General features: G+C 43.3%; 1 protein-coding gene across 4 annotated transcripts; it reads right to left on the reverse strand.

Annotated features, from left to right (window-relative positions):
* Positions 1-1,820: 1,820 nt before the first annotated feature.
* On the reverse strand, positions 1,821-6,482 carry LOC113121722 (NLR family CARD domain-containing protein 3-like). Of its 4 annotated transcripts, XM_026292448.2 has the most exons (5): positions 5,905-6,481; positions 5,385-5,496; positions 4,415-4,676; positions 3,981-4,049; positions 1,822-3,816 (listed from the first exon to the last, which is right to left on the reverse strand). In XM_026292448.2, the coding sequence occupies exons 3-5, from the start codon at positions 4,665-4,667 to the stop codon at positions 1,913-1,915; spliced, it is 2,226 nt and encodes a 741-aa protein (XP_026148233.1). In that variant the 5' UTR covers positions 4,668-4,676; positions 5,385-5,496; positions 5,905-6,481; the 3' UTR covers positions 1,822-1,912. The 4 variants fall into 4 exon arrangements, with proteins under 4 accessions (XP_026148235.1, XP_026148234.1, XP_026148233.1 ...); XM_026292450.2 differs by lacking the exons at positions 4,415-4,676; positions 5,385-5,496 and having other exon boundaries at positions 1,821-3,816; positions 5,905-6,482; XM_026292449.2 differs by lacking the exons at positions 5,385-5,496; positions 5,905-6,481 and having other exon boundaries at positions 1,821-3,816; positions 4,415-5,368.
* Positions 6,483-14,534: the final 8,052 nt, after the last annotated feature.

The following is a 14,534-nucleotide window of genomic DNA, read 5'->3' on the forward strand; positions in this document are numbered from 1 at the left end:
TTTGGACTGTTTCCACAGTTTGTTTAGAAACACAAAGGATTCAGAACAACTTCCTGACAGATGACATTTTTGGGACACTCTGTTCCTCAAAGCTTCTATAGAAAGAAACACATCATTATTAATATGACTATTCAATATGAGTGAACACACATTATTGAAGACAGCTCAGTGAAATGAAGTGAAACTGAAGGAATCATTCTTAGTCTGCTGAGAATAGAAGAACAATGAAAACACTGAATGGAACAACCAACATTCACAGGAGCTTTAGTTGTGGATTCAACATCTAAGATCTACAATAGGAACAGTCAGTCAACTGACCTCAGAGTCTCCAGTCTACAGTGTGGACTCTGCAGTCCACCACACAGCTGCTGCACTGCTGGATCCTGCAGGTTGTTGTAGCTCAGGTCCAGTTCTGTCAGATGGGAGGGGTTGGACTTCAGAGCTGAGGCCACGACTTCACAGTGAGTCTCTGAGAGTCCACAGTCAGAAAGTCTGTGAGGACACATATATTAGAAAAGCTGTTATTATGACAGAGAAAAAGCAGATTCAAAGTCAATGTTTGCAAAGTATATTGAAATGATCTCATTACTTCATTAGTCATTTAGCAGATTTCTTCAAAGTGCACTTTACTTTCAACAGATTTTGAAGTATATTTAGTGATATTTTCCAAAAGTCTGTTCATGGTTTGTGTTTTTACTTCAAATTGTGTCATTCTCTTCCAAATATAATACTATGCCTCCATTTAACTTGAGCTCTATTTCAGTAGACTTATTTAAAGTACACAATGTATGTGTTCCTGGCTGTGGAAAGTGGACTCTTGGAAGTGGTCTAATTCCTGTGGACAAAGTTTCACTTCAAAATACTCTTTCATACTACATGTTTACTTCATGTATTTTGGATGTTTGGACAGAATTCTTCGGAGAACTATGCAGAATCCTGAAGATCACTAAAATCCATGTTAGTCCCATAGTGGTGCAGCCAAATAATACTTTGACCTCACTAATAGAAAACACAAACTGTTGTTCCTGTTTATTGTTATTGTTGTTACCTTGAATTACTTGTTTTGTTCCAAAGCCCTTAAATGGCTGGATTTAATAGTGTTAGAGTTCAAATCAATATTTGTTGGACTGACGGGTTTTGGACTTTGTGTAGGAGTTCCGATTATTTTCAATCCTTTTAGAACGTCTTCAAAGTGCACTGGGCTTTTCAAAGTAAGGGCATTTGAGAACATGCTAACAGGAAGTAGTGCTTTTAGTCCAACATCATTGGATTGGAATCTAAGTAAAGTATCTACATTTCAGACTCAGTGTTTGGAGAATCCATTCAGAGGGCATTGTTGGTGTATTTATTAAACACACAATGATGCTTATAGTGGACTTATATTTACTAGGAATATCAATCCAATATCATTGTGTCTTTTAATGCAATATGTTCAACTTGGTTGCAATTTAACACAAAGTCAGTGGCTCATTTTCACAACAAATACTCAAATACTTTGAAAAATATACTTTGCATACTTTTTTCACATTTCAAACCTCATTCTATTGTATTTCATACATAGTTCAAATGAGTTCAGAGTATATTTCAAGTACATTTACTTTGGCTCAAAGTCTATTAGTAATACACTGTCAGTTTAATGTCACTATAGATTTTGACATTTGCAACAAGTCAACTTCAAATGTTTCATGTTTATTTTAACAGTAGTGTAGTATTTTGGGCAGCAAAAGTACCCAATAATACGTGAAAAATAGGTTTTTCATGTACTAAAGCAGATTTATAGTGCAGCTTCCAGCAACTTCACTGGTTTCATTTTAACACAATTTCAAGTATTTCAAAGTATTTCAAAAGTATACTCAATATACTTTTAGAAAATATACAAAAATAGATTTTTTTCACTTGGACACATCTGGACTTACTTAGCCTTTCTGCAGTTCCTCACAGCAGGAATCAGTCTCAGTCGTCCCCCGTATGATGTCTTGTACTTCTTCAGGTCCAACTCATCCAGAACCTCCTCTGACATCTGCAGCATGAAGGCCAGAGCTGAGCATTGGATCGCAGAGAGACTTTTCTCTGATCTGTTCCCTGACATCAGGAACTCTTGGATCTCCTGATGGACTGAGTGGTCGTTCAGCTCCATCAGACAGTGGAAGATGTTGATGCTTCTGTCAGGAGAGATATCATCTCTGTTCATCTCCTTCAGGTTATTGATGGCTCTCTGGATGGTTTCTGGACTGGTCTTTGTCTGACCCAGCAGGCCTCCTAAGACTCTCTGGTTGGACTCAAGACAGAGGCCATAAAGGAAGCGGACAAACAGGTCCAGATGGCCACTTTTACTGTCCAGGGATTTCTTCATGGCTCCCAACAGGAAGTCATCCAAAGGTAGATTTCGAAAATGCTCCACAATCTTCTCAAGAAAAGACTTTGAACTGTTTTGTTGATTGTATTTCCCCAGGAACTTCTTCAGTACCTGTGTCTTCCTGCCATTGTAACAGTGGACCATGTAGACTGCAGCCAGAAACTCCTGAACACTCAGATGAACAAAGCTGAACATCATGGCTTTATTCTTCTTCCCCCTCTCTTCTTTAAAAATCTCTGTGAACACTCCTGAGTACAATGAGGCTTGTCTGACATCAATGCCGCTCTTTTTTAAGTCTTTCTCATAAAAGACCAGGTTTCCTTCTTCCAGCTGCTGAAAAGACAGTTTTGCTAATGACTTAATGTCCTGAAGACACTTTTCTGAGCCTTCTGAACCATATTTCTCTTCCCCCTGTTTGATCTGAAACCACAGGAACTCTGTGTACATCTCAGTCAGGGTCTTGGGCGGCTCTTTCACCTCTCTGGTTTCCAACAGTCCCTCCAGAACTGTAGCAGTGATCCAGCAGAAGACCGGGATGTGACACATGATGTGGAGGCTTCGTGAGCTCTTGATGTGGGAAATGACTTTATTGGACCCCTCCTCATCTGTGAACCTCTTCCTGAAGTACTCCTCCCTCTGTTGGTCTGTGAACCCTCTGACCTCTGTCACTATGTCCACAAAATCTGGGTGGACCTGATTGACTGCTGCAGGTCTGGTGGTTATCCAGAGGCGAGCGGAGGGAAGCAGTTTCCCCCTGATGAGGTTTGTCAGCAGCTCGTCCACTGAGGTGGACTCTGTCACTTTAAATTTAAGTCTCTGAGTTTTATTGGTACTACAGTCCAGCTGGAAGCGACTCTCATCCAGTCCATCCAAAATAAACAGGAGCTTGAATTTACTCTTTTCGTAGTTGGTGTTTCCTGATGACTGCAGCTTTTGAAAGATGAAATTCAGAGCCTCCTCCTTGATCCCAACAGTTTCCTTAATACATTCATGCAGGAGCTCTGCCAGACTGAACTGGTCTCCCTTCAGTGGATTCAGGTGACGGAAGGTGAGGGGGAAAAGCAGATCCACGTCCTGATTGGTTCGTCCTTCAGCCCAGTCCAACACAAACTTGTGCACAAGGAATGTTTTTCCAATTCCTGCGATCCCATTGGTCAGCACTGTTTTTATGGGTCTGTCTTGTTCAGGAGGAGGTTTGAACATGTCACTGGGTTTCACTGGCTTCTCTGTATCGGTTTTCTTCCCTGCCATCTCAATCTGCCTGACCTCGTGCTGTTTGCTGATGTGTGTGGAGGATCCAGCTGTGATGTACAGTTCAGTGTAGATCTCCTCCAGACGCTGCTTATCCTTATTCTCCGTCCATCCTTGTGTTGCACACATGAACCTGTCTTTGAGGTTTGACTGGAGCATCTCCTGATAGTATGTGATGGACTGTGGCTCTGGTACTGGAACCTCCACAACTGAGCCAAACATAGATGGGGAAGAACATAAAAGCATTAGTGCACATGTCTAAAGATGCAGCTTCTTTTTACTATGTGACTGTAATTACAGCCTTATCATGTCTGATCCATCTGTCCAGGGATGTGATCTGTGTCTTCCACTGATTCAAAACAAGCAGATTTACCTTTAGTGTGAGGAGCTGCTGAAGGGTCCTGAGGAGGGTGAGCCTCAGACGTCTGAGACCAGAGGGGACCTGGTGAGAGACAAAGGGGGGTGCCTGTTATTTTCATAGTTACGTTCATGTGGATTTGGTTTAATGTCATTTTTAATGGCCACATGTTCAGACTCAGGTGGACAACACTGCATGTCTTCCTGCTCCAAATGAAACACCAGCCAAGACCAGGATTTTCTCTTAGAGAAGCACCAGTGTAATGTTTTCATCACTAACGTGATATCATCTTAAATCACAACATGAACCTTCTGAACTTTCAAGCAAATTCCAGTTCAGTGAATTTCAAAGTCCACTGTCTGGTTGTTGGACAGGATTAAAGTCTAACTGGTAAAACCTGAATTCTGTTAAAAAAAACAACACTGTCCTTTCCTCTTCCTGTTACTGACCTTCTGGCCCTGAGCTGATGTCTGACAGACTCTGCACCAGGTCCTTCCTGGGAATCTTCTCTAACACCTTCTTGGTCTCCTCCACAGCTCCATCAAGTCCATATTTCTGCACCATCAGACTCACAGTGTCATGTCTTCCTGCCCCCTCCAGCTGGCTCCTTCTGATGCCTTCCTGCTCCAGGAACCACTTGAACTTTTTAAATTCATCTTCTCCCAGATCCTCTAGAATATCTAATATGTCCTCTGGTCCCATTGTGAGTCCCTGGTGAGATCAGAGACCAGTGTCAACAGTTAGTTGTGTTATTGTTTCTACTTTTGTTGGAGTTTTTACCCGAACCTGTTCTGACAATGATGAAATAACAAAAATCCAGATGAATTCCAGATGTTTCTGGAGACAAACTCCAGCTGCCCTGAGTCCAATTTAAACCGAGTGTGAACAGATAGAGTGAGACACTAAAACCAACACTGAGTTCACAAACAAAAAATGAATCAAAGATACGTAATTATTACAAATTTGAAAAAGGAAATGTCTGGAATAAGTTGGACTTCAAGTCAAAAACCATATTTTGCTTGTTAACATTTGACTTCACACTTTATTTAGTGCATCCACAGGCTGGAGTGTGTGGGCAGGACTGCAGTGTCTGTTCCACTCACTGCTACTGTCCACCTGTTGGTTCTCTTTAGGGAAACTACACAGAACAGGTCCATGAGAAAAACACTGCTGTGTGTTTCTGGAACAGGTTTTCTTCACCTCACAGCTTAAGGTCATGATGTTTGATGTTAGATGAGCTTTGTCTTATTGTGAGAAACCAAACTAAAGACGTTCCAAACTGTGAAATATTTGAAGAAATATTTTCTTCCTGTGCTCGCTCAGTAAGGATCCACCAGGACTCCTACTTCTACTCATTCTGAACCCCAGTCCAACACGGACTCATCTTCAGCTCAGTTTACAGTAGGAACTGTCTCTTACTGTGGGTCTCAGGAACCAGGTTCAGGACTGAATATCATAGGATCAGGTCTGGACCAGTCCACACAGACAGTTGGATCCTGGACACTCTGGTCTCTGTCTGTGGTACTAACCTCTGCAAACACAAACATGGTTTTACTGATTTCACATCAATCACTGATCAGTTGACTGTTTATGCAGCCCTGAATTCACAAATGCTCACAAACAGGAAGTTTCAGAGTTTCTGAACCAGGCCATTCAAGTGACACAGTAACAAAAAATGAAAACAGGAAGGGAGCAAGAAACAGGAAGCACAACAACTGTCTTTAAAGCTGGGCCTCTGTTCTGGGCTCAGCTGCAGCGTTAATGTGGATTCTTCAGAGGATCAGGACTTTGTGTCCACAGGAAGTCACGGCCTGTTGTTTCCTCCTTTAGTTTCAGAGGCTTTGTGTGGACCCAGGTTCTTCCCTCCACAGTCCACAGAGAGAAAAGTGAGTGTGAGCCTCCAACAGTCAGATCATAATAATGTTGGATTAACACTCACCTGCCTCAGCTTCACTTTTCCTCCTCCGGCTGTCTGCTCTCAACATGGAGTCTGAGCTCACCGCCTGGACACTTCCTGTTGCGCCACAGGAAGTCACATGACTCTGTGGTTACAGCAGTACCACTATACACACATGAGTACACTACCCGCTCTGATCTGGGTTTAATGTTGTACTGCAGCTCTACTGGGTACTGAACTTACAGGTACTACTTATATACTTCTAGCCTGCTTTTTAGTGTATTTGCAGTACACTTTGAAGTACACAGCAAATAAACTGTGATATGTACTGTTAGTTAGTACTCACATTACACTCCAATCCTTTTAGTGTATTTGCAGTACAGTTTAATTATACTTCTGTTGGTGCGGTACACTTGGAGCACAGTACTGTTGTACCTCTAAGATGTATTTCATACTACAACTATACTGCACCAAGTATCATCAGCAAACCCACAGAAGCTGATGGGGCCTCTTCACCTCTACAGTCCACAGGGAGGAAACTGACTCCCAGACTGGGACAGTACACAACAGAGTACTGTCAGTACTGCAGTACTCCCATGGAGCTGTCTGGTCTTTCTGTAGATATATTTTAGTCCGTGTCCCAGGTTTGAGCCCAGCTCGTCTCCCTCTGTGTCGTCTAAGTGCAGCTGAGCCAAAAACCCAGCGTTGGATGTTTGAGCCTCAGCAGCACCACCTGCTGTCCAAAGCAACAAACTACCTGGCTGAAGTCACAGCTCCTCACACATCCTGCAGTACTACAAGGACTTTGACAGCACTGGACTGCTGATACTGGTCCACTGTGAACTCAGGGAGCTGGAGTGCCCAGACCAGAACTAAAGCTGGTTCTCGTCCTCAGTGTGCTGAGCTGTAGAGCTGGATATCCACACTGATCTCCTGATTCCAGTCAGGATGATTCTTTCATTTGACAACCACACATTTTTCTTGGCAAATGGAAAAGGACACAAACATGACACATCTGGATTTGAGGCCCACGTGACCTCACTGAGTTCAGCTCATGGCTCATTGTCCCAGTACTTATATATACTGCCATAGAACAAACATCTGCACAATCACATCTGGATTTGTTTCCCATCTAAGCCTCTAAATGTCGAGGCCAATGAACTGTGTCCCACTCTGATGGATCACATGAAACAGGAAGCTTCAGTCATTTTGGAGCTTTTCATTCCAATTAGCAGGAGATCCTTAAGCTGAACAGCAGAAATGAGTCCAACAATAAACATGCAACACAATATCAGTGGGCAACACTGATGCAAAGAAATCCACACCAGACTGTGGAAACCAGCTCAGTCTAAGACTCAGCACAGACCAGTCCATGTCACAGACTGGACTATAACCAGAACACAGTACTGGTGGTCCAGATTCACTACAGACAACACACTGGTTTGAAACAGACTGAACTTCCTAAGGCACCAAACCACTTTCCTGTCAGCACATCAGCATTTCTGCTGAACTGGCTCCACTGACCTAAAACAGACCCTATATAGAACTAAATCCAGAGTCCAGGCTCCATGAAACACTGACTGACCATCTGCTCTCTACCTGCCAACATACTGGTCCTCACAGTCCAAATAAGATGCTGCAGAACTTTCCTGATAATCCTCATGTTTTTAGGTTTTCTTCAGGGTCACAGTGGTCCAGGTCCAGATGTCTGGACATCCCTGGGTTCACTGCAAACTGGAGCTGCTAACGGCTAATTCGGCCAATTTTGATGGACACAGTATCAATTCAATGTGGACAATTCTGGGTTAAGAACACGGTGCTCCCAGAGAACAGCAGAACCTGTAGCTGACACCATAACAGCACATTTGATGAGCTTCCTCTGTTTGAACCAAAAGTCCAGTTTCATCCAGAGCAGAGAAAAGTTCTCTACCAGCCAACTAACCAAAACAGCACAGCCCCAGACTGACAGAGACCTCAAATGACTGCAGACAACATAGCAGTGGCCCTTTAGTCCTCTGGCTGCAGTCACTGTGACTCTTTTCCTAATGCTTCTGCAGGTCTTTGTAGTCTTTTGGACTCTTTTCCAGACCAGTTGTGTGGATCTGAACCTATTTGGAGTCTCTGTGGTCACCGTGGCCAACTCTTCGTCTACTGGTTGTTGTGGGTTTGTGGCTCTGTGTAGTGTTTGTGGGACTGGGTGGAGGACTGTGGACAGTAGAGGCAGCAGGAGACCAGGACTGAGAAGAACAGGACCTGAGCTTCTGTGTAGCACTGACGTGCGGTGAGGTTCGTGGCTGGTGAGGCACTGACACTTTCAGAGTCCGATTCCCAAACATATGAAGCCAATAGTTTATTGACCATTGGATTGGTAGCTGCACATTAACTACTGGTTATGTTTCATATCTCATTCTTTCCACACACATGGGTAAGGCACATATGTTATTCCATTTATTATATATTATTACATCACATATGTGGCCTGAGAGAAAGAAACAACACAATTTGGACACTATTAATCACCAATTCCAACTAGAGTTAACAATAGAACAAAAGGACTAGACCAACCCCCCCAGGAATCCCACCTGGGGAATCTAACTGGAGAAGGAATATATAAAGGCCCAGATAAGCTTTACAAAATGGGACTGTAGACCATGTTCCAGTTCATGGTATCCATTAAGAAATCACTAAAACAGAACCATTAAAGTACTTTATTGATAACAAACTAAGAAAAAGGATAAACCACAATAAGACCCCTTCCCCAACACACCCACACCCTCTCACCCAAATCAATCCCAGGAGCCAAGGCTCGGCCGTGGGGGAACAAGGACCAGAGGGGGGCTGTACAAAAAGACAGAAAAACGGCCCAAACACAGCAAAATCAATCAATCAATCAATTGTGCACCACAAACCAAGAAGGGGGGACCACCACCACGGACATCCACCACCACGACACCGGGACATTGGCTCCTGTCACAAACAAACAAAAATGACTGGGACAAATAAAATAAGCAAAAAACAAATATTGTAATGAGCCGGCAGTCAGTGTTGACAGCCAGGTGCATTCTGGGTATTTGGTGAAGTGTTGAGTTGTTGGTTAGCGCAGTGTTTTATGCTCCATCATGTTCAGGGTCATAGTGTTAGGGTGAGTTGTGTTGAGGGGACTGGGTTTTTGTTCAGGTGGGGTTTGTTCAAAGTGTGACGGGTGGAAGAAGAAGGGGCTTGGTGACAGCGCAGACATGTAGAGAGGAGAGTTTGTGCTTGTTGGTGGAAAATAAAGGTGCTGTTAAGAAGACAACGCTGCCTCCTGCTGGTCTGTCCGCTCATCTGCTCCTATTTAAAGACCTTAAAGCCTGAACAGGAACCTGGACTACAGTGATGATACAGCCTGTGGACTGTGACGCTAAAGGCCAAACTGTTTGCACCTCAACTAAACTCTTTAAAGTCTTCGTATGTAGGTTTCAGCAGAGAGACATTTATGTTGTTATGGACAGTAACAGCTGCACTTGTGCAAAAAGGTCAAAGGTTAAAATCCTCATTGTTACATTACACTCAGAACAACATGAACAGGATTTGTAGCAACAACAGTTGTGGTAAGCAACTAAAGGTTAGTCCCAGATTTCTGCTTTAGACTCAGGTCCAGGTCCAGACTCAGGTCCACATCCAGCTTTATAAACAGGGTTCCCACACCTTGGTTAACTTCAAATTCAAGGACCTGTCAAGGACTTTCCAGGTCCAATCCCCTGAAATTGAAGGCCTTAATGTGGGGACACATTTCAAGTGAGAACAAGGTTAAATGGTGTTACGTTAAGATCCACTGTTAGTTTTCATGTGTCAAACTCAACTATGCAAAAAAGCATGTGTTGCATTTCTTGTTGGCCATATGACAGAGGGCTGATATTCTATTGGTCATATTTCTGTTTGGCCTTAAACTGAAGAATATTCAGTAGATCCTATATTGGTTCTAAAAAGGATCTGATAGGAACTTTTCCATGGATATTATTGAAAAGAGCTGAGGGTCATGGAACCAGAAGTTTGAAGACATAGAAATATGCTTTCAAGTTTTTCTTGCCTCATGGGTTTACATGATCTTACCAAGCAAAGTAATTCAACATGACATTAAAGAAAAGATTTGGCCAACAGATGATCCCAAATGTTTGCTTTATTGAACACAATATACAGTCAGTACAGACTGAACACACTTGGGTTGGCTGGAAGCCCTGAAAACATATCCCAACATAGTGCAGATCAAATCCATCCTAAAACAGTCCAATATTTCCATAAGGCCATGAATGGATCAACAATATTAAACAAGAAATCCAAACATCCCGACACAAGGTCAGCTTCAAATATGGACCACAGAGCAAACACGTTCCCTGAGGTATTCTGTGCTGGTTTTCCTTTTTCAATTGATTGTGGCTTTGTTCACATTCTTGGTGCCACCCACAGCCCTGAGGTCCAAAATGCATCTCTGTGCCACGTACCGATCTTCTGAAAGGTTCTGATCCTCAACTTGACGGCCGATTGAAAATCCACACTCTACAGAGGCTTGGCCATGTGAGAGGAGGAGGAGTTGGTGGCAGAGTCTCCATAGCTTTCATATGGTTTCTGTGTGGACTTCCTGTCATGCAAAAATGTGTCAACCCTGTCTGCGTATGGATCCAAGAGGGAAAACTGTGAACTCTGAAGCAGCACGATCTCATCTATGAATTGACTGTAGAGTCGAATTAAGTCATCACAGTCTTCTTCATTTACACGGTGGATATGCACAAGGTTTGTCAAAGCCTTCCTGAACTTAAATATTCTGACACCTGCATCTTTGAAAGCCGTTTTCCTTGGATCCAGGAAGGAAAGGTGAGAGACAAGAGGAGATTTGAGGGGGGACTTCTCCATCAACTTCTGGACACTTAAAACCAAGAACTTCTACCTGCTCCTGTGAGGCCTGGGCCCAACAATAATGTAATATGCACTGCAGGACTATGGGAAACTAAATAGTTTGGGTCAAATTGAATTGATTCAATGAAGTTTGGATTCAAACCCAAAAATACCTGCTGGGGATTGTTTTCCAGAATCTTCTCCATCAGGCTGTTAAAGATGTTGCTGCTCATGGTCTCATCAAGAAAAGGCAGAGATCTCAAACGTGGGTCAAGTGTAGTGCTCACATGAAGAAAATGCACAAGTATTGAGTCAGATTCTGGGTTTGTTTTCATGAAGTCAGACAAAATGGCAGATTTGACATCTTTACCAACTGTTGGATCTGTGTCACTAACTTTCATAGACTCCAGGATGGTGTGTTTCAGTGGCATTATCACTGAAACTGTTGGCAGCTGTTCTGTGCTCAACAGAGTTGGGACCATGTTCAGTGGTTTAAGAACCTGAATGATGTCCTCAGCTACTTTTCCATCTTCATCAGACAGAGGAACAATGTCCTTCATGTTCCTCTTAACACTCCTGTCTGGAAGTGCTGAGAAAACAGCAGCCTGTTGTTCAAGGTAGCGCTCAAGCTTTGTCATAGCTTGAGTTCCACCTGGTGGGAACATCCTGAATCAGCTTGTGTGGAGGTGGTCTGAGCATCTCCTGTTGGTCCTTAAGTTCTGCTGCAGCAGTAGTGCTGACCACCTTTAGCAACATCTGGTTAAAGCCCATTCCCTTGTGTGGTGCCAGATTAACTGTGTGAGCAGAACATCCAATATTTGCTGAGAATCCAGCTGCTTCAACTGCATCAACAATATTTGGAGCGTCATGTGTTGTCACAGGAATAGTGGATTTTCCATCTGCTGCAGCTCCCTGTAGTATTTCCCACAGATCATCACTTGTGTGGCTTTCATAGACAGCGCGTGTCTGCAGAACAGGATGTGCAATGACCCAGTTGTCCGTAACGTGGTGCACCGTGATCCTGATGAAGGACTGAGCTGCACAGGAGGTCCACCCATCCCTAGTTAAAGCAATGAACTTTGCATCGCTCAGCTCCTCCACCAGTTTGGCTTTTACTTCGCATATTAGAAGTGTTTCCTGTCGGATAAGGAAGTTTTGGGAAACAGGTTGGACAGATTAAAATCCAGTAGCGTAGTGGGCCTAACTATTCAGCTACAGCTCTGCACAGTTAAAAAACCAGGTAGTTTTCTTCCTAAGAAGAAGATTTCTTGTTGTCAGCCACTTTAACATTGGAAATCCACAGTTTGAACATTAGAACTGAACTGTGCTTACACACAGCTGAATAAAAAAGGGAAAGAATGATTCCATTAAAATGACTTGGACATAAAAGTTCAATAAAAACTGTCCTGTACTTAAATGTGAAAATGTGTTGAATTAAGTGTTGAATTTCTCCATTCAAAATTGAAATTTTCCAGCCTGGGCTTGGGGCTATGGGACTTCTTCATTCAACACTTAGTGAAATTTGGTACAACCTAGTCTTTCTAGAGTCTCACTCTCACCCCAGGTTTTCCAGTTACCAGCATTTCAAAACCTGCATCTCCCAACTTCTTCTCAGGTCTTCTGACTCCTGGCTAATAATTTAGCTCACCTGGTTTCTCCTGCACTCCAGATGGTTGCCTTCTTCAGCCCAGTCTCTCAAGTTGTTCCTGCCTATTACACAGCTGCTTCCCCCCTGAGCTTTAGAATCTGCTTGTTTTAGTCCAACATCCTGCTTATCCCTGGTCAGTAACTTAGTCCTTTTATTTATCCCTCTGCTCTAGAACCTCCTGCTTCAGTCCAGACTCTGGGTAGTTTCTCATTTCACCCACTTATCCTTGAACATTATAATCTGCCTGTGACAGCTCAATTCCCCTGTTAGTTTCTGAGTTAATAATTCAGTTAACCCACTTCTGTCTGTGCACAGAAGCCAGACTGGTTAAGATCACTGCCCGTATTCACTCCTGTCAGTAATTCTGCTCAACAGAAAGGGATGAGTGATGTGTCAGCACTACTGAATCCACACTGACACCAACCTCTGTGCAGCAACTTAGAACATCTGTCTGTCTGGAAGTAGCTCCTCTTGAACTTTATATACATAGCACATTAGTTTTAGTTGATTAAATGTGAATGTTTGAACTTTTATGGGCTGGCCTTTCTGGAAAGGAAAGAACAAGAGCAGTATTAAAAAGATAAGGTGTACACCATGTAGGATTATTGTTATTGATTGTTATGCCAATGTCTTGCATGTTGTTGTGGACTGGGTTTAAAATCCAGACTGTTTTAGTCTGTTTAATCCCTGCACACTGAGTACCTTCTTCTTATTGATGAAATTCACATTTACATCCACTGGGGGGCACTAGATTATAATCAAAAACTGTGGAACTTGAGGATGAAGCAGATACAGTGGGTACGGAAAGTATTCAGACCCCTTTAAATTTTTCACTCTTTGTGTCATTGCAGCCATTTGCCAAAATCAAAAAAGTTCATTTTATTTCTCATTAATGTACACTCAGCACCCCATCTTGACAGAAACAAACAAATGTAGAAATTTTTGCAAATTTATTAAAAAAGAAAAACTGAAATATCACATGGTCATAAGTATTCAGACCCCGTGCTCAGTATTGAGTAGAAGCACCCTTTTGAGCTAGTACAGCCATGAGTCTTCTTGGGAATGATGCAACAAGTTTTTCACACCTGGATTTGGGGATCCTCTGCCATTCTTCCTTGCAGATCCTCTCCAGTTCTGTCAGGTTGGATGGTGAACGTTGGTGGACAGCCATTTTCAGGTCTCTCCAGAGATGCTCAATTGGGTTTAGGTCAGGGCTCTGGCTGGGCCAGTCAAGAACGGTCACAGAGTTGTTCCGAAGCCACTCCTTTGTTATTTTAGCTGGGTGCTTAGGGTCACTGTCCTGTTGAAAGGTGAACCTTCAGCCCAGTCTGAGGTCCTGAGCACTCTGGAAGAGGTTTTCTTCCAGGATATCTCTGTACTTGGCCACATTCATCTTTCCTTCAATTGCAACCAGTCGCCCTGTCCCTGCAGCTGAAAAACACCCCCACAACATGATGCTCCCACCACCATGTTTCACTGTAGGGATTGTATTGGACAGGTGATGAGCAGTGCCTGGTTTTCTCCACACATACCGCTTAGAATTAACGCCAAAAAGTTCAATCTTGGTCTCATCAGACCAGAGAATCTTATTTCTCATGGTCTGGGAGTCCTTCATGTGTTTTTTGGCAAACTCTATGCGGGCTTTCATGTGTCTTGCACTGAGGAGAGGCTCCGTCGGGCCACTCTGCCATAAAGCCCCGACTGGTGGAGGGCTGCAGTGATAGTTGACTTTGTGGAACTTTCTCCCATCTCCCTACTGCATCTCTGGAGCTCAGCCACAGTGATCTTTGGGTTCTTCTTTACCTCTCTCACCAAGGCTCTTCTCCCACGATTGCTCAGTTTGGCTGGACGGCCAGGTCTAGGAAGAGTTCAGGTCGTCCCAAACTTTCTCCATTTGAGGATTATGGAGGCCACTGTGCTCTTAGGAACCTTGAGTGCTGCAGAAATTCTTTTGTAACCTTGGCCAGATCTGTGCCTTGCCACAATTCTGTCTCTGAGCTCCTTGGGCAGTTCCTTTGACCTCATGATTCTCATTTGCTCTGACATGCACTGTGAGCTGTAAGGTCTTATATAGACAGGTGTGTGCCTTTCCTAATCAAGTCCAATCAGTTTAATTAAACACAGCTGGACTCCAATGAAGGAGCAGAACCAT

The sequence above is a fragment of the Mastacembelus armatus genome, chromosome 20, assembly GCF_900324485.2.
Source record: "Mastacembelus armatus chromosome 20, fMasArm1.2, whole genome shotgun sequence".
Classification (NCBI taxonomy): Eukaryota; Metazoa; Chordata; class Actinopteri; order Synbranchiformes; family Mastacembelidae; genus Mastacembelus; species Mastacembelus armatus.